This window comes from Lasioglossum baleicum, chromosome 4 (genome assembly GCF_051020765.1).
Source record: "Lasioglossum baleicum chromosome 4, iyLasBale1, whole genome shotgun sequence".
Taxonomy (NCBI): domain Eukaryota; kingdom Metazoa; phylum Arthropoda; class Insecta; order Hymenoptera; family Halictidae; genus Lasioglossum; species Lasioglossum baleicum.
The window spans coordinates 13,857,676-13,880,346 of NC_134932.1; the positions used below are offsets into that span (position 1 = coordinate 13,857,676).

Consider the following 22,671-nt stretch of genomic DNA (forward strand, 5'->3'; position numbering starts at 1 on the left):
CATTTTTGGAAGCCATAAATGCATATAAAGATCTACAGTCTAGTTATAAATATTGAATAACTAGGAATGATCAATGTATCAAGTAAAGGTCGATGTGATACCGCCACCGACAAGATACTATCTGGTCGGTGATGCTGCTTCGAAATATTCACACAGACGAGATATTCATATAGATCGTGTAATCCAGGGTATCTAAATCTGATCCATGCTAAAAACGATGTGGGGTCTGATCCAGGCTAAAAATTAGACTAGGGGGCAGCACTGTACCGGGAACAGCGAAACCAAAAGATAGAGATACAACAAGAAGCGGCACCTTTGAAGTCGCTCTTCCTACCACCACCGGCAAAATGACTGGTTCCAGATTTTTTATTTTACAATTATTGAAATAATAAAAATGATTTCATAAGGAATAGTTGTATATATATGTTTAGTAGAGCAAGTATTACAATAGAGGCCGCACAAAGTCTAAATAAAATCAATCTTGTCATTTTTATAAGGAAACATGTGTACAGTTATGGCGCCAACTTCAAAAGAATAAGTCGTACAAAAGATACAATGCGCCACGTTTGGCGCATGCGCCACAATGCCACAAGTTGGCAACCCCTGATGTAATGTACACTGTACACTGTACACAACTGTACACGGTCTGTTTAGATTTAGATTGATTTAGATGGAGTTGCGCTTTGCGCTGATGCTGATATCAGTGAAAGTGCATTCAGATCAATTCAGATGCACGCGAACTGTATCGCCGACTAGATTCGATATCTTACATCAATACATATTACCTTCGTCACTAAACAATGCGGTCTCTATAAAACCCACGACTATACCGTAATGAATTCCACCCACTGAAGGCTATCAATCGAAACGGACAGATATCGAGGCGGTTGAAAATGTTAGAAGAGGTTGCTTTCATCTGGTCCATCGGGTTGGACCCGCTTTACGATGTCAACGAATTTAAACCGGTGGTTCCGAATCTTTGGGACAAAAAGGATTCGGGTGTGCAGGACATCACCGACACGAAAGTGAGAAAAGTGGACGTGCTCCTCGGAAACCTGATTCTATTTTGGGTGGTCTTGTACTTCATGTACGAAAAGTGCCTTAACGTAAGTTCCATGGTTTCCGATTATCGTTTCGAACGTTGCGTTTATTAATATATTATTATACTTAACCCTTTGGACTTGAAGCAATTGCAATTCGAAAATCAAGACGTTTCTTTCAACCCAGATCATTTTTGTTCTATGTAATCTTTTTTACGTACCTGTTTTCTCATACAACAGTTGAGCTTTTTACAATAAATAGAATAAAGACAAATTTAATAGTATTAATACAAAGGGTTAGTATTCATCGAATGTATGTTTAGCGCACGGAGAAAGGCTAACAAGCCCTATGTCTTATAATCTTTGTTTCATTTATTAACACAGTTGCTACTGCGCCGTATGCGTATACCGTTGATGCAGAGGAGTAGAATAATCGAGGCTATGTGGAATTGTGGATTTTGTGTTGGTAGCGTGTGTTATCTGAAATCATCCACAATCACGACTATAAACATCTTCTCAGACGAGCGGAAAGTAACCCACGAGGAGCTAGGAGTGATTCTGCATAAGAGCTTTTATTTTCATCGAGCAGGAATAGAGATTTTCTGTAATGGAGCTTGGATCAAAGGCCTGACAAACTTGATGTTCTCGTCGTTCGTTATGAATCCTTATGAAGAAAAGTAATATACTTCTTAATGCTACGCTTGTTCGTTTATATTGTATTACCTAATACATTGTAACACTGCATCGAAACCAATTATTTTTAAATCTTTCTGTTGTACAGGTGGTGTACAATTGTGAGCAGCTTCCTATATTATAAGGCAGTCGATACTATTATCGTAAATGTGTGCAGAATTTTGTTATGCGTACCTCAACCTGGTGGAAGGATACTACCTAAGGTGTTCTTCTTCCTTCACTGTCGCAGCTGGTTAGCTATAGATTAAATATTTCTTTGAAATTCCTTCTTGAAATCTGTCTCTAATGAACGCAAATTTTCCAGGACATATTTATACGTACTGTTTGTGCCAAAGTTAATGTTATTGCCGGAGAAGACCAATTATACACAAGGGGAACTCGGTTTGTGGCTGTGGTTTGCGGTAGAATGCATAGATTCGGTAATATCGATTATTAAACGATAACACATATTTTCTTGAAAGGAATCATTATTTATGAATGAGTTAATTAATATTCTAGGTATGGTTCCGACTGATCGGATGCGCAAGAGCTGTACATTGGCTCGAGATATGTTTATTTCCAGCTCCAACAAGAGAGGCGATCGAACTCGCGGGAATCCAAAAGAGACATCGAGATTCTTTGAAAAAAGTTGTACATAGATCTAAGAAGAATGAACTGTTGCAAACCATGCTCTGTGAGTGTATTCATCTAGGTTAGTGTGTACTGTTCTATCTGTACTAATGGTTTATCGGTGAAAATTCCAGGCGCTGTTGCTATTAAAAAGAAATTAAAAAGGATACGGCAGGCTAAGCAAAACGAGTCCGTGTTAACAAACGATCTCAATGAAACGAGATCACCTGAAACTGATCCGATGGAGGAGACTGGTAATGTACAAACCGATCAGATCATGACCAATACTATGAGATCGAATATTGCTGGGGATGGGAAAAAAAAGATAAAAGACCTAATTAAGTATTTACGTACGAACTCTGAAACATACTCGAACGAATGTTACACGAATTCATCACTTTGATTTTAAATAATTCAATAATATTTTACACCCGATTGTTTTTACGTATTTTTCATTCAAGTATATCTGTTTTCGCGGATACTTAATAATATTATATTATTTATTAAAAGAATCAGGTGGAAAATATTCTACATCGGTTTTTGAATACAGAAAGCAGTATTTGAGAATTTCTATGCTTGCGTAGGTACAAAATTGAACCGTTTGTACGCTTACAATGCTAGCAACATTATGGTATGCTCATATCAAATTGATGAATCAAAAAAGCGATCTTGCACAGCTATTATTCAACGTGAAGCGTCTAACGACATAACGTGATATGAATTTATTCGTTGAATATTGCTCGGTAAACGACTGTGCGTTTTGTGATAATACAAAAATCAGTGATAACAGGAGTCCCAATTTTTCGCTTTTATTGGGACATCGTGTATACTTAACTTGCATGCTTATAGTTTTACTGTCTATACCGTTTAAGTTACGGTAATGACACAATATCGATGCTGCTTTGCCTCGATATCAATGTGCAATAAATAAATAATATTCACTAGCAAAAATGACTCGTTTCGACCGAGTCAACTGTGTATAAAAATTAATACTCGACACTTGTGCGTAATCACTCAATGAAAACTGTTTCAGTCAGCATGTTAAAACACTGAGATTTTATAACTGTTAATATGCTAATTACGAGCACGGTGACTGCAGAATTGAAACTACTTAACCTTTTACAACATAAACTAAGCGCGATGCACATTTTTATGGATACTGGCCGTATCATAGATTATGCGTACACTGCGGATCTTTATGCAACACAAAAATGTTTTTTCTAAATGTTCTTTCTTAATCTTTCTACTGTTTTACATTTTACTTTTCACCTAGTCATTCTATTTGTAAATGCACACGATCCGCAGTGTAATCATACGATAAAATAATCGGAACAAGAAGGACATGATTATTGTGGTATAGTGGGATAAGAGTTTCGGACTGGTTAACTTAAAGACTGTTTTAATCGACGTGATAAGAGAAGCGAATCGCAAAGGGTTAAAGATCGAGCTTCTCGAGGAGAACAATGAGTGAAAGATTCATATCTGCGAGAACTGTGTATAGTGTATAGAATGAAGAAAATAAGTATGATGAACAAGTGACACGCTGTTCCTAGATATATAAAGTTTTATTTCCGATCATTCTGGACTGTGTCAATAAAATATAGTACATGTATTTAGGCTGAATTGTTCCACGATGTTATACAGTTTAATGAAAAATATTATAAACGAACGTTGTTCGAATAAAATTGTATTCAATACGCCGACAACGTACACGCCTCGATAATATATCGCCGTATTTCTAAAAATCGTTAAAACATCGGTTTAGAAACTTATACGTACGTAACACGTTGCATTATACAAATGTATAACGCAGTTCCCGATCAGACAACAATTAATATTAAAATTACTGAAGCGACCTTAACTGTTACGACAATGTCTGAACGCAGAGAGATCGTATTCGCGAATCTTTACTGCTGTTACAATTGCATTCTTTTTCTCCGTGAGACAATATTGACAGGTTATTCGGAGATGAGTGTTTCTTAATTATGTTACATTGTTCTATCTTAACTTTTATGACACTTCCAACTCTCGTTTAAACAGGGTAATTGTTTCTCCGAATAATAAATAAATGCATTGCAAGTTTGAGTTGTTCGTGGATGAGAAACCTCTTCGAGCGCAAAGAACTAAATGTAACTCGTTCGTTCTCCCAATCTTTCAATACCGAATTTTTCTTTGTACTTTCGCGACACGGAAGTCTAATGAAAAGGAACGTTATTATGTCGGGCACTCATCTCGGAATAACATCGCAAAACGAACGCTTGAATAATCCGTAACGTTTGAGAAGCTGAACGGTACGTCGACAAAGAGCGACTCACACGCAAATAATGAACGGTTGACGTTTAGAAATCATTCTCGTCGCAGTCCCGAGAAAGTTTTAGTCCGTGAAACGAGATACATTGTTTCGTATGGTTACAATCGTGTTAACAAAATCGTGTGTAAAAAGTGATGTTACAGAATCGGATCGATGATAAAAGTTTTTCTCGTTTAATCATAATGTCGATCGATTGTGCGCTACACAGAACCCGGTTATTCGCTGCGATGATTATAGACTACGTTGTTGTTTATTTTCTTTCTTTTTTTCGGTTTGTTTGTTAATACAGCAAACGCTTCTTTCCCTGAAATGCGTTGTGAATCTGAGTGCTGAATAAGGCCATTTCATGTGAATGACGACCGTTAAAAGTTCAACACCATTTATAAAATCCCACCACCCTTCTCTACTGTACCTTTCACTCTTTTCTTCTCTCTCATGCTCTCACATTCTCTCACTCTCGCGCACAATTACCACATACATACTTCGTTCCTCTCTGTCTCTCTTGTGAACGATAGACAACTGTCCGATTTACGTTAGGTTTCTTTATAATCGAGCTTATAGACACCACTCACAAAATATCTTGCTGCCATATTGTTTTATCGTGTGTGTAATGGTTATTTATAATATTTATATATGTATATCGTTTAAATTGTTTTAACCTTACGTCGAGAAACTATCACTGCGTTTATTTCCGTAATAACGTGTAATCAGTTTTCCTTTTATATCCCCCAACCCCTCCCTCCCCTCCCCCGCTCGTCCAGATTTTTCCTTTTCACACATTCACGCGGATCGGCTCAAACGACAATTTGAAAACCAAAGGAAATATAATCGTACGAAATAAAGGGATAAAACCTGCACAAAGTTCGTACCAGTGCAAACGATCACACGACAAGCCTCTATTCTCTCTTTTTCTTCGTCCTCTTCTTCCATTCTTTCCTTCTTCTTCTCCGGTTTGTGTTCAAGCTTGTCTCTACGCTGGCTCACGGAAGTATTGAAAAATTTGTAACAAACGTATCGAGGCACTAGATAATCCTCAATTAATTCTGTACCGGTGGTAACACTTTGAATCGTGTACCAACAAAACTCTAGTCCCTGCGTATTTCGGATTTTTCAATACTTGCGCAGTGCGTTCGTACACGAAACTCGCATAATGTTCAGCATTCTCGTTCGAAGTAAAACCTCTTTATTACAAACGTTAATAACATTAAGGCTCTAATAATGTACGGCATGGAGCGACTCGTCTTCTAGACAAGTCCGAGGGCCTAGTGTACAAAATTGAAAAGAATCACTACGTCTCGTGGACACTTGTGGCTTCGCTGAATTCGCTGAAACGAATCGGGGGTGTGTAAACTGTGTGTGTGTGTGTGGGCGCGTGTATGTGTGTTATGTGTGTGTGTCCAAGGCTGTGATCGATCGCTCGATCGGTGTATCAATCTGGAGGATGGATCGAAAGGCTCTACGATCATCGAATCAAGGAACGCCATCGAAGAAGAAACCTCTCTTCAAAATGTTGGTACGTTTTTTGTTTTTTTTTTCTCTTTTAACTCACTTTTAAGACGTATCGTGGCTACTCACATATACTTAACTATAGCGGCTTACCGATCAGACTCTACATCTTTCTCGTTATCTCATATTTGTTTTTTTTTTTTTGGTTTTTACCATTTCCGTTCATTTTCTTCTTTATCGTTTCTCTGCTAATTTCTTTGGCGAGGGCAGCAGCGAATCGAGTAAACGCATGATTGATCTGCCCGTCGGAAAAGTAAATCGTAATTTCGTATCTCGAGGAAGACGATAAATTATTCGAACGCGATCTTGTACAATAAACAATTGCGGCTCGCACACTCTTCTCTCACTCGCTCTCTCTCTCTCTCTCTCTCTCTCTCTCTCTCTCTCTCTCTCGCTTTTTCGTCGTGCACGCGCTGTGTGTAAAGTTTCTAATGAACGTCCACGGTGGTGCTGGAACGAATTTACGATTACGAAAGTTACCTTATTACAAACATATATACGTATATATGAGCAATAAAAGTTGAGTCGGTTAAACTTTCTTAGGCCCACAACCGTGTTCCATTTTTTCTGTTTTTTCTTTGTTTTGTTTGTTCGTCTGTCCCACGTCTCTTCCCGCGTTCTCCGCCGCTAAACGTGGCCGCGGACATTTAGAATTTGTTACCACCTATCCAACCCCCTCCCCGCCCCCAAACCCTTTTTTTGTTTCTTTTATTTTGTGAAAATATGGCCCCATTGTTACAGGCTCTCGATGTAAATTTCGGAAACGGTGATCCTCGGTCTGTCTCTGTTCCCGAGTCTGCAACAGGCTTCGCTCGATCTCGTGCCATCCGCATCGATCATCCCTCTTAAAACCTGTTCCACTCTTTTATCGTTTGATCCTATTTCTTCGATTTCATAGTACAGTAGTCTCGCGATCTAAGTCGATTCTCGGTTCTGTGCTGTGACAGAGATCGCGAAGGGATACTATTTTTTTGTGGCCGCTAGGACCGCGCCGAACGCATGTAAACACGGACCGTGCGGCCGAAATCAATAATGAAGTTTCTTTCTTTTTTACTTATTTTAAATGGAACTTCACAAACAAACAGGGTGAACCACGAATTGTGACCAGTAGAGATTACTCTGTTATTGGAAGTCCGATCGAAAATGTTTTTATCGAGTATAGCATGGTTTCAAGAGAGCTTTCACGCGATTATAGCAAATCTTTTATAAAAAAGAAATTTAAGAAAGGAATTTTCTGCATTTTTCTTATGTTATGGTACTTACCGAATTCGCCTTGAAATCATCTAATAAATATGCGTAAAAAATAGGTGTATTTGGAAAAAATTGAAGGCGACTTTGACAAATCATGAAAAGAAAGAGTTGACGAAAAATTTGTTATAATACCATTGTCACAATTCGTGGTTCACTTTGTATTTAAGACATTTTTCTGATTGAAATGGAAGGGGTAGGCAAACTGGCTTAGATCGCGAGATTACTGTAGATTTACTACACACAGTGTCTTTTACATTCACACTTCTACAGAACGATCTAACCAGTCAACGATGGCTGATCTGAGATTTTCTATCTCGTAAATATTGGAATTATAGAGATGACGCTGTCGTGGAAAAGTATTGAATAGATTTCTAGATTCGGATGAGTAGTATTAATCTAACTTTAGCAAAAGTAGAACGAATGCAGCCTTGTTATTTTTATAAGGCAATAGAAATTGAGCATTTTTAATGTAGTTCTAGCATTACGATGACAACTGCGATTTAATTGTTTCTTACTTGTTCTAAAGACACCGTCGCGTAAATTGCATCACGATGCGACTGGCATGAAATCGAGCTCTCTTTAGATCGCTCCGTATTAATTCTACGTTATGCACGAGCATCGGTCACCCACTCTTTTCCTCTTAGAATTTTAATACCTTGTTTTGAAACTTTATAATCTCTCTTTTTATCCGCGATACTAACAATAAAATCGTGGAGCTGGACCGCTTCCAACGTGTCTCTGTTCCAACACGTTTCTTGTTCTGCTAGTGTGCTGCAATTCGAAAGAAACATCTAGAACAGGGAGTTCCAACTTGTAGTTCGCGAGCCACATACGGTTTCTTCCCCGCTTAGGTACTTCCCCCACTCTTAGACTTTATCTTTGCCGTAGAACTTGAAGTTGGAACTTCCTGACCTAGAATATAAGCGTCAGACATTTTCGGAGAAACGATCGGAGCTAAAGCTGACAACAGAAAAATTGATTTATCACGAAGGAGTTCGATTACTGTTAGAAAGATATTATTTCACCGAATAAATAATCTTTTGACAAGAATTAGCACACGCGAGCAGAACAAGAATCCGCTCCTAATTTTCCTCTCTGAAAGATCGCATCTTTTCCAGCTCTTTTCCCATTTTCCCACGCGCAGTGTATACAAAGACCCACGGCAGGGCTCTCTGGGTGTGTCTGGCAGGCTGCAGGATATATCCTCGAACCGGAAATCAATCTATTGGGTTGACAAGAAATTAATTTCGGTATTTTATGGTGAAATAAAAGCGAATTTCTTTATTCAAGCGATGAACTTTCATCAATAAAATATTTTATTGTTTATTCGTTTTGGCAAAAGATCATCGAACAAAAGGGAAAATATCTTATTCATTAAAGATCATTGCCTGAATGAAAAAATTGGACTCTATTTCACCTTAAAATACCGAAATTACTTTCTTGCCAACCCAATAGTTTATTTTTAAAAACGAAAATCTTCGGCAGCTTTCTGTAAAACTTGGCTCGTTAATCATCTAATTTCGAAGCCTGTTCCCGAGCACCCAGAGAATCAGCGAATCTTCTATCTCCACTGTATTCGCGCATCTCCACGTTCTGGCCGTGTCCGTGTGCGTGTGCGTATGCATTGAGAATCCTTGCCGCCATTAATCGGCCATCGAATCGTTGAAATTCGCGCGAAAAATCGAAGACTCGTCGAGGCTTCAGTCTTTCAATCGTTAACACCAGGGACGAGAAACAGATATACTGTTTCATCTCCTATTGCAAAGTAATCGGTAGACTCCGGATGTTTATGCAAAATAAAAAGTTTGTGCATTAATTACAGGACGCAGGAGCTAAATATAAATTTATACTCTTCATTAATAATTTTATTGTGGTGAAAATAATATATTCACACTCTTAAAGTCTTTTAATATTTTCACTGTTTTAAATTGCACTTGCTCATTTTTGTTAGAAATGCATAAAATCCGGAGTCTAGTAATCGGTAATGTACAAATATTGTTCGCGCGTTACAAACGAATTGAGCTTCGAAGATCAAACGAAGAAAGAGCAAACGTCCGTGAGACTGGACTGCGGATCTCGTGCAATATAGCAGGACTCCTAACTGTATATAAGAACGGTAGTAAATTAATGTAACAAACGTCGGCTTTTATTTCATAGATGCCCTCGTGGGAAGTAATTAGCGAATTTGCAGGATGATCCGCAGTCTGTTTAAAAAATTTCCCATTCGGAGAAATGATCGTACAGTAAGGACAAATTTCATCCGCCAAGGCTACATTCTCCGCTATGGATCGCTTTGCTTCTTTCTTTGAAAAATAGTGAGCTTGTGCATGTAGGTTTATTTTTTATTGCTTTTCAACACACGTATATAGGCAGAGCAAACGGATTACGCGGTACAGGAGAAGAACTAGCCACCTTGACGCATCAATTTATCCCGCCGGAAATTTCTTGAACCTAAATCCTGGTAGTATCCACGTCGATCACGCTCGTTGTCGTACAGGATGGACGTGAAAATTCGCGACGCAAAAAGCCCGATTAATACAAGTCGTTTTCCGATACATCTCTCACTCCTCGCATGGCGGTAGACTACGAATTTTTATGCGAAATAAAATTGTTCTGCGTCAATTCGCATCACAGCATGTTCACTACCGGTTAAAAGTTTGGGATCACGGCGTAAATTCAGTGAAACAGGAGGTTTATAAGAACTGAATGCCTTTAGAACAACCGAGGAAGATTAACTTGTCAAAAAACTTACAAGCAGTATATTTTTCATTTTTTATTATTTTCTTGTTATGAAGGAATGCGTATTTTTCTTCAAATTGCTCTTTCATTAAAAACCGCCTTTATTTTTAATAATAGCCTGTCATATTCAGGGCATCCTGGCAATTAGTTTTTCGACTGTTTCTAATTTGATACTTTTCCATACTTCTTGTTGCCAAAGATGTCGCTTTCCAAAAGTTCATTCCGAACATTGTCTTACACTGTATCTCATAACATAGTAGCCTATAACGTTCGTGGTATAACAAATAAGCATAATGCACAATTGAAAATTGAAAAAGTTGTTTTAATTTATTGTAAAAAATGTGAATTTTTTAAAATAGAATTAATGCTGCGAAATTCGGGGCCCTATGGTATTCCGGGGCCCCACGCGGCCGCTTAGTCCGCTAACCGTTAAACCCGCTAAACTGTATTTCTTTCAACAATTTGTTAATGTTCCTCTAAAAAATATTACAAAATTTCTCTGAATGTCCATTCTTTACTGGCTAATATATTAATTTATAGACTTATAATGAGAATTTGTGAAAACATGTTAAATACAGAAAGGTTTTAAATAATCTATACATTTTGGTTGACTACATAAGGGTTGACAAAGAAAATAAATGTCTGTATCACTGCAGTTTGTTGCAATACAGGCAGAAAATTGTTATTTTGCATAAAGATCCGCTGTCTAATGACGAGAACGGGTTTGTGCAAGTTGAGAATGTTCCCCGGTCAGTTCCACCCTGCACAGTACAATCCGTAGGTGAAATTGATCGAAGAGAAACGTGTGTTATGGGTGTCGTTCGTAAATAGTCCCTGGTCAACGTGAACGCATTTTATATTTGTTCCTTGCGCGTCTCTGCGGTACATGTATTCATGTATATATATAGATTTATATGTACTGTATATGTGTATGTACTGTGTGTACGTGAGCATGCGTTGTACGTGGATGTAACGAAAAAAATTAACAATTGTCTCTCAGAGGCTCGTGACGATGTGTGGCTTGGCAGTGGTGGAGGCGATCTCGGATAGTCGTACGTCGATCGGCATACGGTCGTCGTACAGCGTCGGCGCCTGAAGAATTATGCCCGCCGTTCCGACGAACACGGCTAGTGTAAAAATCCACAGGAATAGCCTGTCGAGAACCATCGCGACATACTTCCAATCCTCTTTCACCTGAAACAAAACGTCATCCGTCATCGGACGTACCCAAACGTTTTCAAGCAATAGTAAAAGGCGGATTTCTTTTACTTTAATAAATTTAGTCAACACTAGGTCTACGGGACCCGTCAGAATGACGGGTTCTAACGCAGTAAGCAAAATTCTCGATTTTGGACGTGTATCTGCGTCAGCAAAAGTGGGGCTTTCTGCTGACAGAAAGACCCGGCATTGCCCGGCAGAAGCCCGGAGATTGTATAACGGTACATATGTATAACGGTATTCGCCATACTAGTGCGACCGTGCTGCCCTCTTAAACGCAGACAGAACCCAGAACCGAGCTGCCATCGTGCTGCCGGCAGATCCTGCCAGCAGAATGCCAGACATCTGCGTCACAATAAATATCGAGTATTTGCAAGGTGCGCTGTCTAAAATCGATCAGATTCCGAGCATCCTCTGCTTCGAGCAGCGTTCTGACAGCAGAATGCTCACCGTCTGCTGGCGTCGTACGCTTGCAGGCTGTGCTCGATATCTGCTCGAGGCAGGCCTGGCTGACTGGGAATATTCTTAATTTGCGATTACTAAGATTGTAAAGATATTTCCCTGAGGAATTATTTACCAAATTTGTTTCTTTGGGTATGTATATTATTGGAACAATGCCCAAAAATTTGGAAAGACCCATTCTTGTTATGTTTATAAAATAATGTGAAATAGTTATTTCCAGAGCTCCGTAAACCTAGTGTTAAACTAGCTCCGACTGCAAAGGATTAACACTTCGTAGGTTTAGTGTTAAGGAGGTAGACTCGCCTCCAGGATTGCAAGAGTGCGGGATACGTCTTCTGTTTTCTCGATAGTGCAATGATGGGATTTTTCAGTAGTCAAAAGCGCTAGATAAAACATCAATCTAGGCCGCGATCGCCCTCTAAAGTCATAGTTTTACGTTTACGAGGCATAATTTGCATTATTTGGCAGCATGTATTATGTTTCCGAATATTGCAAACTACGCCTCGTAAACGTAAAAATAGTACTTGTGAGGACAAATGCGGCCTAAATTGATCTTTCATCTCTGATTTACACGTCTGATTTACTTACTCGCGATGGCCGAGTTTCGAAGGCTACGCCCCCTCGACCCGGCCGCACGTCTCGCTCCCCGTGGTAGTCCCCCTTGACTACTGAAAACCCCATCTTTGCATTATCAAAAAATGGAGGAGGCGCATCCCAAACGAGACTACCCCCTTAAGAGAAACAGTAAAAACTTAAAAAGTCAGAAAACTCAAGTTAAAATGCGAAAATGAGGGAACGTGTTCTCGGGGAACGTACTCTAGTCGAGTCCTCTTCCCTTTTTGTATGATCGGCGATGAAACGAATGCCTTCGATGGCCTTGTACAGTTCTGGGCAGTGATGCCAATGATGAAGCGTGTTACAGAGAGCGTCCACGCTCTCCTCAGTCGGGAGTTGCGGTGGAGGTGCGGCCGTGGCTGCTGGCGACCCATGAATGCGACACGCGCTTCCCAAATTCACCGCTTCCAATTCCCTGGTCGTTGAAAATCTTTTTTACATTATCTTCAAACCAACATCGATTAACCTTAGAAAAACAGGCCGCCTTATCTCGACCCTCTTTCGTTCAGAAATAAAAACTTATCAGATTTTCGTCCAAATGTTCCAATCGAAGCCAACAATGCTTCACAATTTAATTTTAATCATAAAATTTTGTTTTGTCGCCGATCAACGTGTCTTTTAATCATTGTGCACTGTTCAGGAAATTGAAAAATTCTCATTTTGAGAATTAAAGTGGATCACAATTGACATTCCAATTCGTCAACAGGAAATATCACAATTGAAAGCAAAAGTTAGCTGTCTGTTGAATTAACTGCAACAATACACGAGAATTAAATGTGTCTTTTAATCATTGTGCACTGTTCAGAAAATTGAAAAATTCTCATTTTGAGAATTAAAGTGGATTAAAGTGACATTCGAATTCTTCAACAGGAAATATCACAATTGAAAGGAAAAGTTAGCTGTCTGTTGAATTAACTGGAACAATACACAAAGATTAAATGGCGTGCAGTTCCACCGTGGTAGAGAATTAGGAATCGAGATTGTTTGGTGAAATATACTGTACGATAGTTTGCGTTACGATACCGAGGATGTAATTCGTCCTGCGAATCGAGACTCGGGAATAAAACGGAGGATTCAACCAGCTCCGACGCCGAAGTCTCTACGAACAAAGATGGATCCCGTAATTCGAGACCGTTGCACGTTCTCACCATCACGCGTTGCCCATGATGGCCGGCCATGCTACGTTTATCTATCTGGTACTGCGGCCTGTTCAATCAGAAACAAACAGTCATTAACATTGGTTACGGAAAGGCTCTTGTTTTAATGGTAAAACGAGGAAAATGTAGCTAATGTTTCTCGAACAGCAACGGCGAAAATGTTCCATTAACGATTCAGAAAAATGTAGAAAACATTACTTAAAACAGTATACATATACTCTCGGTATACATTCGTATACATATTCTACAATATATTATCGAAAATTAGCAAAAACTTTTCTGCGAACAATAGCAAAAAAATATACTACACACGATTCAGAAAAATGAGGAATTGCTAGGCTCGCTATTATTGGTACGAAACAACTTTGATCTCAACAGTAAAACAGCGAGTATACTCTAAAAAATGAGCAAGTACTTTTCTGCGAACAAATATTCTATAAACTATCTAGTAATCGTTACAGGATCATTCCATGCTAAATCGATCATTTTTTGACGTCACTATCGACGATTTTGTTCTGAATGAAATATGTTGTAGTCCATGTGAAATTAAGAAGGGTTTACCTCATCATGTTGCCGGTTTAGAATATCTTTAAAAATGACAAGCTTTCGAAGTTTCCAATTTTTCCCCGTTTAGGGCAAGGGCTCATTTTGCAGGGAGAATTCCTAGGAATATGACCATACTCTTTTCCAAAATTTATATAAAGCTAATTATCGAGGTTTAAAAAATTATTTTACAATAGCCCAACCCTTTCTGAATAAAACAAAAAATATATAGCTCAATCGGACAAACAGTTTCTGAGATAAAAATTCGTAAGTGAAAAATGATTTTTAAACAAATTATAAACCGGCAAAATGATGACGTAAACCCTTCTTCATTTCACATGGACTACAACATGTGACGTCAAAATGTGATCAATTTGGCATGGAATTAGCGTACTGTAACATAAGTGCTCGAGACAGGGTAATCAAGCAAAGACGTGTCTAAATCATCGACAGAACTAGGCGGAGGTTGAGGGGTGGCGAGCAAAACGTTACTTCATGGTTTCATTGTTCTATACTTTGTGGCAACGTGTTGCGAGAGTGTGAAGCTTGTACATGGCTACGTTCTACGCTACCCAGTTATTATATCGTGACGATTGCCAATGGAGAATTGTATCGAGCATGTTGGTGACAATGTACGATCGACATCGCAGGGTAAGTAACAATTTTCGAGCAATGTGCTGTCGATGGCGGTGCTGAGAACCGTGCAGAATATTTTCTATGGAGGTGTCGGGCTGCCATCGGTGCCCGGAATTCATCGAATTCACTTCGTGGGCCGATCAAAAAATAAATCGAAAAAATAATTCAATTTTTCCGTTGCCCCGTGTTCTCTGAATCGTTCTTCGTCGATACCGCTCTTGTTTTCGCTATCGGTTTCTCGATGATTGCTTCGATTTCGTTAGCGGGCTCTTGTCCTGCCGATTGACCACTTGGCCCGAGGTTGCTAGCGGTTCGTTGTTAAACTATACTAACTGGAACCAGCAGAACAGTCGGTAGAGATGCTGTGGCGAAATGTTATCGAGTAAATCGAATGAAATTTTGGAGAACGTGGTGGAAGCTTTGTTATTGACGTCTCGATGGTTTCAGAGTCACTTTCGACTGCTAGATGGTTCTTGGTTTTACCCTTGGTGGACCCCAGTAAATTTTGTATATATATAGACTCCGGATCTGAATATAAAAATTGTTTGTATGGAATACACATTCACAAGACGATGATTTACTCAATATATCGGGCGCACTCGGAGCCAAGTGTTCAATGTTCGAATCGCTAACAATCATCGAACACAAGTGTCTGTCCGGTTCAAGTTTTGTATAATGGTCAGAGTCTAACAATAAGTTGAGTTCGATTTATGTATGTGTGTTTGTGAAAGATAGAGAGATAGAGATAGAGTGAGAGAGTGAGAGAGAGAGAGAGAGAGAGAGGTGGTTGGTGTACTAATGGTTGCAGAGACGACGTGACGCTAGGTGTCACGTGCGAAGCCACTAATGAACGTTCTAATGCTGGTTGGCATAGGCCCAACGGTTCGTCGAAACGCTCGTAGGAATCATATCTTGCCTGGAATCGTAATCGGATTTCTTCGAAGACGTATTATACCTGCGCATCGCCAGTAGTCTTGGCAGAACATGGATAAAAACACGACGGACCCACGGCGCCATCACGTGCGTCTGTGGCGACCGGAAGTGAACATTGAGGACTACCACGGTTACGCATATACTGAAACGTTCAACAGTCAACGCATCAAATCTTCCTCTGCCGGATCGGAAACCATCAAATCGGATGGATACAGCAGGTACACGGTTCATCCAAGAACCTCCCAGACAACAATCCAAATTTTGTTAACAGTAAACAAATGTGCCCATAATTATCAAAGTGGTCGAAGTCATATTAGTTCTTGCGAGATATTTCAAGGAAAAGGATGTTGACACTAAATGAATTCCATATAATATTGAAATAACAAGTATCGTAAAAATTACATTGAATTTATTTAGTTTGAAATAATACGATGTGAAATAACTGTTGAACTAATTTTTTAAAATTTTGACTTGGATCACTTTCATGACTATGGGCACACATAATGATTGAAAATTGAATTTGAATTTAGATTTAAATATAATGGTTGAAAGTTGAATTTGGATTGAGATTTAAATATGTGTCCACAGTTACGAAATAACTAAATATTAATAAAAATTAAATATTGTTTACTAGACTGCGGATCTTTATGCAAAATAAAAAATGTTTGCATTGATTGCATGACACAGGAGGCAAATAGAAATTTCTTTCTTCTTTTAATCGTCTTATTAAGCTGAAATTAATATGCAGATGTCCTTAAATCTTCTTAATTCGTTCGCTGCTTTAAATTGTACGTGCCCATTTTTGTCATAAATGCATAAAATCCGCAGTCTATTGATTACAAACGAAACAATCCAGGTAACCAGTTATGTAGAAAATGGAGTGCGAGTAACTGGAAGTTAAGGCTCCACTGAAAATGGTTTTACTATTATTTAAAGAAACTTTCACTATACTTGTATCTAGGAAATTGCTAGAGATTTCTCGAACGCACCGTGTACATTCCAATTAAATAGAAACCAAGGTACATTCAACCCTTTCAACGTGAATTTCTATTTCCTCTTCGGAAGTGAAGCAGCGATCGTGTTTGAGAGTAAACAGTTCGATTTCTCCGAACGAAATGTTATTGTTCGAACAATCGTGAAAGGGTTAAACATGCTGGTAGAAATAAATGATGTTCGGTCGGTTTCTCTGTACGTCATGTACCTAACGCAGCATTCGCCGGCAACTCTTCGTTACACATGTAATATACATATAAGTATCGATGACAATACCTGAAGGTGTCTAGGATCATGGTGAAAAGGACGAATTTACCGAGAAGCGGTACCACGAGCGATGTGGGCGGGATGATTTCGGCCAACAGGAGGAAGAACACAGTCAGCGACAGTAAAATTGAAATTGATAGGCTGACCTGCAATCCCAAAAACATTGGCATTTTTATATTACACAATCTTGATGTATCTCAGCATCCGGTCAAAGATAAACGAAAAAAGACGAATAAAAGAAGACGATACAGGATTCAATTTTCTTCGGGCAGATTATTCATATTTGATCGGACGACGACGAATCGGATCGGAAGTGAAGGGACCAGGAGAGAACAGATCGAAGGCAATGTCCTGATCTGATTTAGTTTGAAGGGCATGCTCGAGGAAAGCGAGTCCGCAACAAAGAGACAAAGAAGAGCCCTCTCGAGGGTAAGTGCGACGAACAAAACGTTCCTTTCATTCCGCCCCGTGACAGTATTGTATCGCGAAACGTGTTAAGGTCGCGCCATTGCTTCTTCTAATGCCGTTCTTCGAATCGCTCGTAACTGTTCCACAAAGCAATCATAAGGAAACATTTGACGATTTATTAGACGGTTGCTTGTTGTACTGTACCATACGTTTGTTAACCATTCTCTGGGTCGACTAACTTTATTAGCAGAATTTCGAAGGATAGTTTATATATTAAATGAATTAAATTTATTATAGAAATTCCTCTGAATTTTTAAACATTAATTTAAACTTGAAATCCTCCTCAACTTAAATTTTTAATTAATAGGAGATTTTAACTTCCTCGAGATCTCCTAATCACCCACTTGGGAAAAGTCAACTCTACCAACTAAAGGAAAAATTAATTATATAGTGAAGTTGTATAAAAAATCATTTAAATTTATTATAGAAATTTCTCTTAATTTTTAAAAAATAATTCAAACTTGAAATCCTCTTCAACTTAAATAAATTAATAGTAGATTTTAATTTCCTCGAGATCTCCTAATCACCCACTTGGGAAAAGTCAACTCTACCAACTAAAGGAAAAATTAATTATATAGTGAAGTTGTATAAAAAATCATTTAAATTTATTATAGAAATTCCTCTTAATTTTTAAAAAATAATTCAAACTTGAAATCCTCTTCAACTTAAATAAATTAATAGTAGATTTTAATTTCCTCGAGATCTCCTAATCACCCAATTGGGGAAAGTCAACTGTACCAACTAAAGGAAAGCAAACTTTTATTTACGAGATCGAATTTCCAATTTCACATTTTCGCGTTAGAATGTAGAAGTAGAACCTGCAGACCAGCACACTGCGGTCCCGATTTCCTGGTAAACGGACATTTTGTGCATCGAATAATCTTGCATGATACTATGATCGCGTAATCGAACGTGGATCCGGTATCCGTTTCAGAACGAATCGAAGCGCGTAGACAAGGAAGAGAGAGAGATAAAGAGATAGAGAGAAAGGGGTGGCTGCGGATGGCACGCTGACATCTGACCTTCTCCCCTCCGGTTTTTTCTTTCCTCCCCTCGTGGCCACTTTGCCTTTTGCCTGGCTTTTTCGAGCCAGAACAATACGACTGAATTATAGAGGCGCGCACGGCGTCAAGTGGGTATCGGCTCGAGGTCAAGAGTCCACGAGGAATGGAGGCCGAGCGGCATTTACAGGTCTGCATTCCGCCGTTGGATTTTGATATTTGACCCTCTCCACCTGGAATCCATTCCCGATCGAACGAATCGGCTTCCCGCGGAATACCGGCTCTGCCCCTACTATCATCGGGTCGAATCAACCATACCACCGCCCACCTAGATCATCCTCTCCTCGTCGCATATTTTCACTTCGCCTAACAGCCTTTTTGTTTTCACGTTGCGTTCGGTTTTCGATGTTGCATCGACAATGTTTGCAAAAGCAGAGGCAACGTGCTTAGGAGGAGGGGGCATAGACATTTTCTGAGTTCTACATCCTTTTAAATTGCAATCATTGGACTGCGGATCTTTATGCATTTACAGCAAAATTGAGTACATGAAATTCAGAATTGTTGTAAAATTTTTAAAATTGAAGATGTCAATATATGTATGATTCGTCCTCTATTAAAATCATTGAGGGAAGAAATAACATTCGATTTAGTTTCTGATTCTTGCAATCGATGCAGACAAGTTTTATTTTGCATAAAGATCCGCAATCTAATAATAATCATATTTCCATGTTTTTATATACACGTATGAGAAGAAATGAAAAAAACAGGGGAACGATGAAAATCAGTAGCGAGCGAAATTCTAATTTTTGTACAAAACACTTTCAGTAAAATTATCGAAAATGCCTAAGATTCTACCTCGAAATCTTTGGAGTGCTTAGAAGAAGGGGCGCCATATAGACACAATTTCTGAGTTCTACAACTTTTTACATTATAATCATATTTCCAATAGAGATTTTTGGGGACTAGCGGGAATATTCGGGTTTCCCGTGAATTTTTTCGAGATTTCTGATACTGTACCAAATACGTTCCGTACTCCCGTCCCGTCCCGGTCTCGCACACTTCTAATTACCAAGTGTTTATCAGTGGCGGGTTTAACGGTAAACGGACTAAGCGGCCGCGTGGGGCCCCAGGATACCATAGGGCCCCGAATTTCACGAAAGTTTATGAGAGTTTTCTTCCAACTGCTTCTTCTAACTTGAGTTTGAGAGCCCCAAAACTTTTACCGCTTGGGGCCTCTACTTGACTTGAGCCACCACTGGTGTATAAAAAGAGACGAAAGAACAGGGGAAAGAAAGAAATCAGTAGCGAGAGCGAAAATCTAACTTGTGTCCAAAACACTTTTCAGTAAAATTATCGAAAATGCCTAAGATTCCACCTCGAAATCTTTGAAGTGCTTAGGAGAAGGGGCGTCATATAGATATTTTTTGAATTTTACATCTTTTTACATTGTAACAATACAATAGGTCTTCATCCGGCACTGGTTTTCCCTTTATGACCGTATTCCACTAGGTCGTCATACTTTTTATGTGAACATCATACTTTACAGAGCACGTATCTCTGATACTTGTTCACTGCGATTAACAGGGCCGTGCTGTGATATTATACAGAGGGGTGATATGGGGCTATAATACAGGCGAAATCAAAATACGATTTGAACGATTCAATAATAATTAAATTGATGAAGTTATCATATTGATATATACGATTTATAGTTTATCTTTTTATTTTAAAGAAAAAACATTTAAGAGGCGGCATTTCGAAGACTCCTATCATACCGAGCAAATCTACCGCACGGCCCTGGCCGAAACTGCGGTCTCCAATGTTTCAATGGATTAAACGTCTACCGGAGACTGTTTGGACGATCTACCAGGTACTGTGTAACTTGAAACCGCTATCTCGGAAAGTCGTACACATGCAACGTAGACCGTATTCGAGGTTTCCGTTCAATTTGCTTCGGGATTACCGAATTTCAATGGACCTCTATACTATTTCTTCCCTGTTTGTTCGGGGGAACGTCCACGTTCCGCACACAGTTTAATCTTTACCAGACTGAAGTGCACGATAGCGAACACTAGTCATACTAATCTTCAATTTGTCAGCTGCCTTCGATCATCTCAGACTCGTCAGACTGCCATTCTTACTGGCAGACTTCACACGACTGACGATCTTCTTTAAATTATTTGTACGTCTCTGGAACGCTACCATGCAATTTCGACAAAACAGTCTAAAAGAATATCCAAAAGTCCCGAAACTGTTAGATGAGGTTTTACTTGCTTTACCTTCATAAAACCGACCGCCGTGCACACCTTGCGCTCCATAAACTTGATTCATGATTATTGGCAAAAATTGCCATAAAATTATTCAAAATAGTTTTAATATTATTAAATTCGTCTGTATTCTAGAAATTAATAAGTAAAGAGCTCAACTGTTGCATGAGAAAACAGGTCGAAAACAAGTCGAAAGATTACATAGAATAAGAACCGGAATGAAAGAAATGCCACGGAAGTTAAAATTGCTTCAAGTTCAAAGGGTCAAGCATTCAAATAAATGTACAAGAAATATAAATTTTCTTTCCTCTTCTACGACATTTGTCGGGATAAAGACGCTTGAATCGCTGTAACTATAAAGAAAATGTTACGGCAAGGGGTTAACACTTTGTAAAGGAGACGCGTTGGATTTATTGCAATATTTAACCAATGAGAATGAGCAGTGAAAAATAAATGTCGGTGGCGAACGTGTTGGAGAAGCTGAACAACAGAGGGGTGCTGTCTTAAGTGAAGCACGTGAGTTCGGATAGCAATTGTTTAGTGTAACTACGACAACGGAAACACTCTCTGGACCAGTCTCCGTGAGCAAATAGTTAAATTGAGAGCATACGGGTCGACAGCTAAGAAGTTTGCTGTCGAAGCGTAAGAGGTTGCCGTGCAAGACCTCGCAACTTAGGGGACAGAATAATCCCTGCGAGAAGCAAGGAACACGGTTTCCCGATTCATAATCGTAAACTCGGAGGATGAAACCAACCCGCGCGAAGGCCGGGAAGTTCTTACGACGCGAACGCGAACGCGTGACTTCGCGTTCAAGGAACGGGCGAAATAAACTCCCTTTACGAAGTCTCCATCCGCATCAAAAATAGTCGGGTTAAGCGTAAGTTTAATCTCGAACGAAAAGGGGTAACTTCGTAGGAAGCAAGAAGATAATCGCGTTACCGGGTAATGTTCAATTTAAGGGAGGGAATTTTCGTAAATTCTTGATGTTTAGAGGGCGGCATGGCTCCCCGAAGATCGATACGACCCGTAGTTGCCGAGAACCCACCGTTTTTAAGGGACGAAACAACCCCCGAAGATCGCTGCTACGGCCAGGAGCTGTAAATTCTGAAAGTTTAATGGACGGACGCAACCCCTAACGATTAAAATAACCGCGGCCCGTATCGATTTTCTAGTGCTCGCCGCGATTAGGCACTCTGAAAAATCAAAACGGTGATTATGGGCCCGGGAGATACGACCCCTCTCGAGATATAAAATCGAGTGTACAAAATATTCGTACACCTTTTAACAACAATTACGAAGGAAAAAGTCACGATTTTTCAATGTTTTGTCTGTGCCTGTAATGAAAATTTAGAAGGTGCCTCTGGTAGGTCTAATTGTAAGTAAATTATATACACTCAGTAAAATAAGTCTCCGCAAACCCTTTAAAACAGAATAACTTTTTTATGATTGTACCGAACGATCTGATTATTTGTAAGCAATTAGAAGCATTGGTTTACTAGATGATGTGCAAAAAGATTTTCCAAAAATTACAATTGATCAGGTTACATGCAAAAATAAAAAAAGCATTTTTTAAAACTTTTTTATTCGGGTCCCTAATGAAGATTTAAAATATATGTTTTGAAATCGGTTGATGCAGGAAAGATGTACGATTCTGTGGATTTTAAGCAGAATCTAATCAAAAGTCGTATTTTCACCATTTTTAACCGCTTGTAGCTCGTGTGTATGTCAATAGATCTGCAAAACATATATTTTAAATTTTTATTAAGGGCCCAAATAAAAAAGTTTTAAAAAGTGCCTTTTCTATTTTTGCATGCAACCTTGTAAATTGTAATTTTTAAGAAATATTTGTTGCACATCATTCAGTAAACCAATGCTTCTAATTGCTTACAAAACATCAGGTCATTTGGTATAATTATAAAAAAGTTATTCTGTTTTAAAGGTTGTACGGAGACATATTTCACT

The 22,671-nt window shown here is 39.0% G+C and overlaps 2 protein-coding genes across 3 annotated transcripts in view; one reads left to right on the forward strand and one right to left on the reverse strand.

Moving 5' to 3' along the window:
• The first annotated feature begins 597 nt into the window (after positions 1 to 597).
• On the forward strand, positions 598 to 6,195 carry LOC143208371 (uncharacterized). Its single transcript, XM_076422782.1, has 6 exons — positions 598 to 1,106; positions 1,425 to 1,717; positions 1,822 to 1,965; positions 2,038 to 2,152; positions 2,232 to 2,406; positions 2,477 to 6,195. The coding sequence occupies exons 1-6, from the start codon at positions 894 to 896 to the stop codon at positions 2,743 to 2,745; spliced, it is 1,209 nt and encodes a 402-aa protein (XP_076278897.1). The 5' UTR covers positions 598 to 893; the 3' UTR covers positions 2,746 to 6,195.
• The window catches only part of Nachra3 (nicotinic acetylcholine receptor alpha3 subunit), a 181,040-nt gene continuing 163,250 nt past the window's right edge, over positions 4,882 to 22,671 (reverse strand). The window contains exons 10-14 of one of the 2 annotated variants that reach the window (XM_076422781.1): positions 16,983 to 17,119; positions 15,736 to 15,855; positions 13,468 to 13,650; positions 12,646 to 12,859; positions 4,882 to 11,343 (exon numbers count right to left, since the gene is read on the reverse strand). In XM_076422781.1, coding sequence (XP_076278896.1) covers positions 11,146 to 11,343; positions 12,646 to 12,859; positions 13,468 to 13,650; positions 15,736 to 15,855; positions 16,983 to 17,119 — 852 coding nt within the window. In that variant the 3' untranslated portion in view covers positions 4,882 to 11,145. Of the gene's footprint in view, positions 11,344 to 12,645; positions 12,860 to 13,467; positions 13,651 to 15,696; positions 15,856 to 16,982; positions 17,120 to 22,671 lie in introns of both variants that reach the window. The other variant, XM_076422780.1, reaches the window with a different exon arrangement.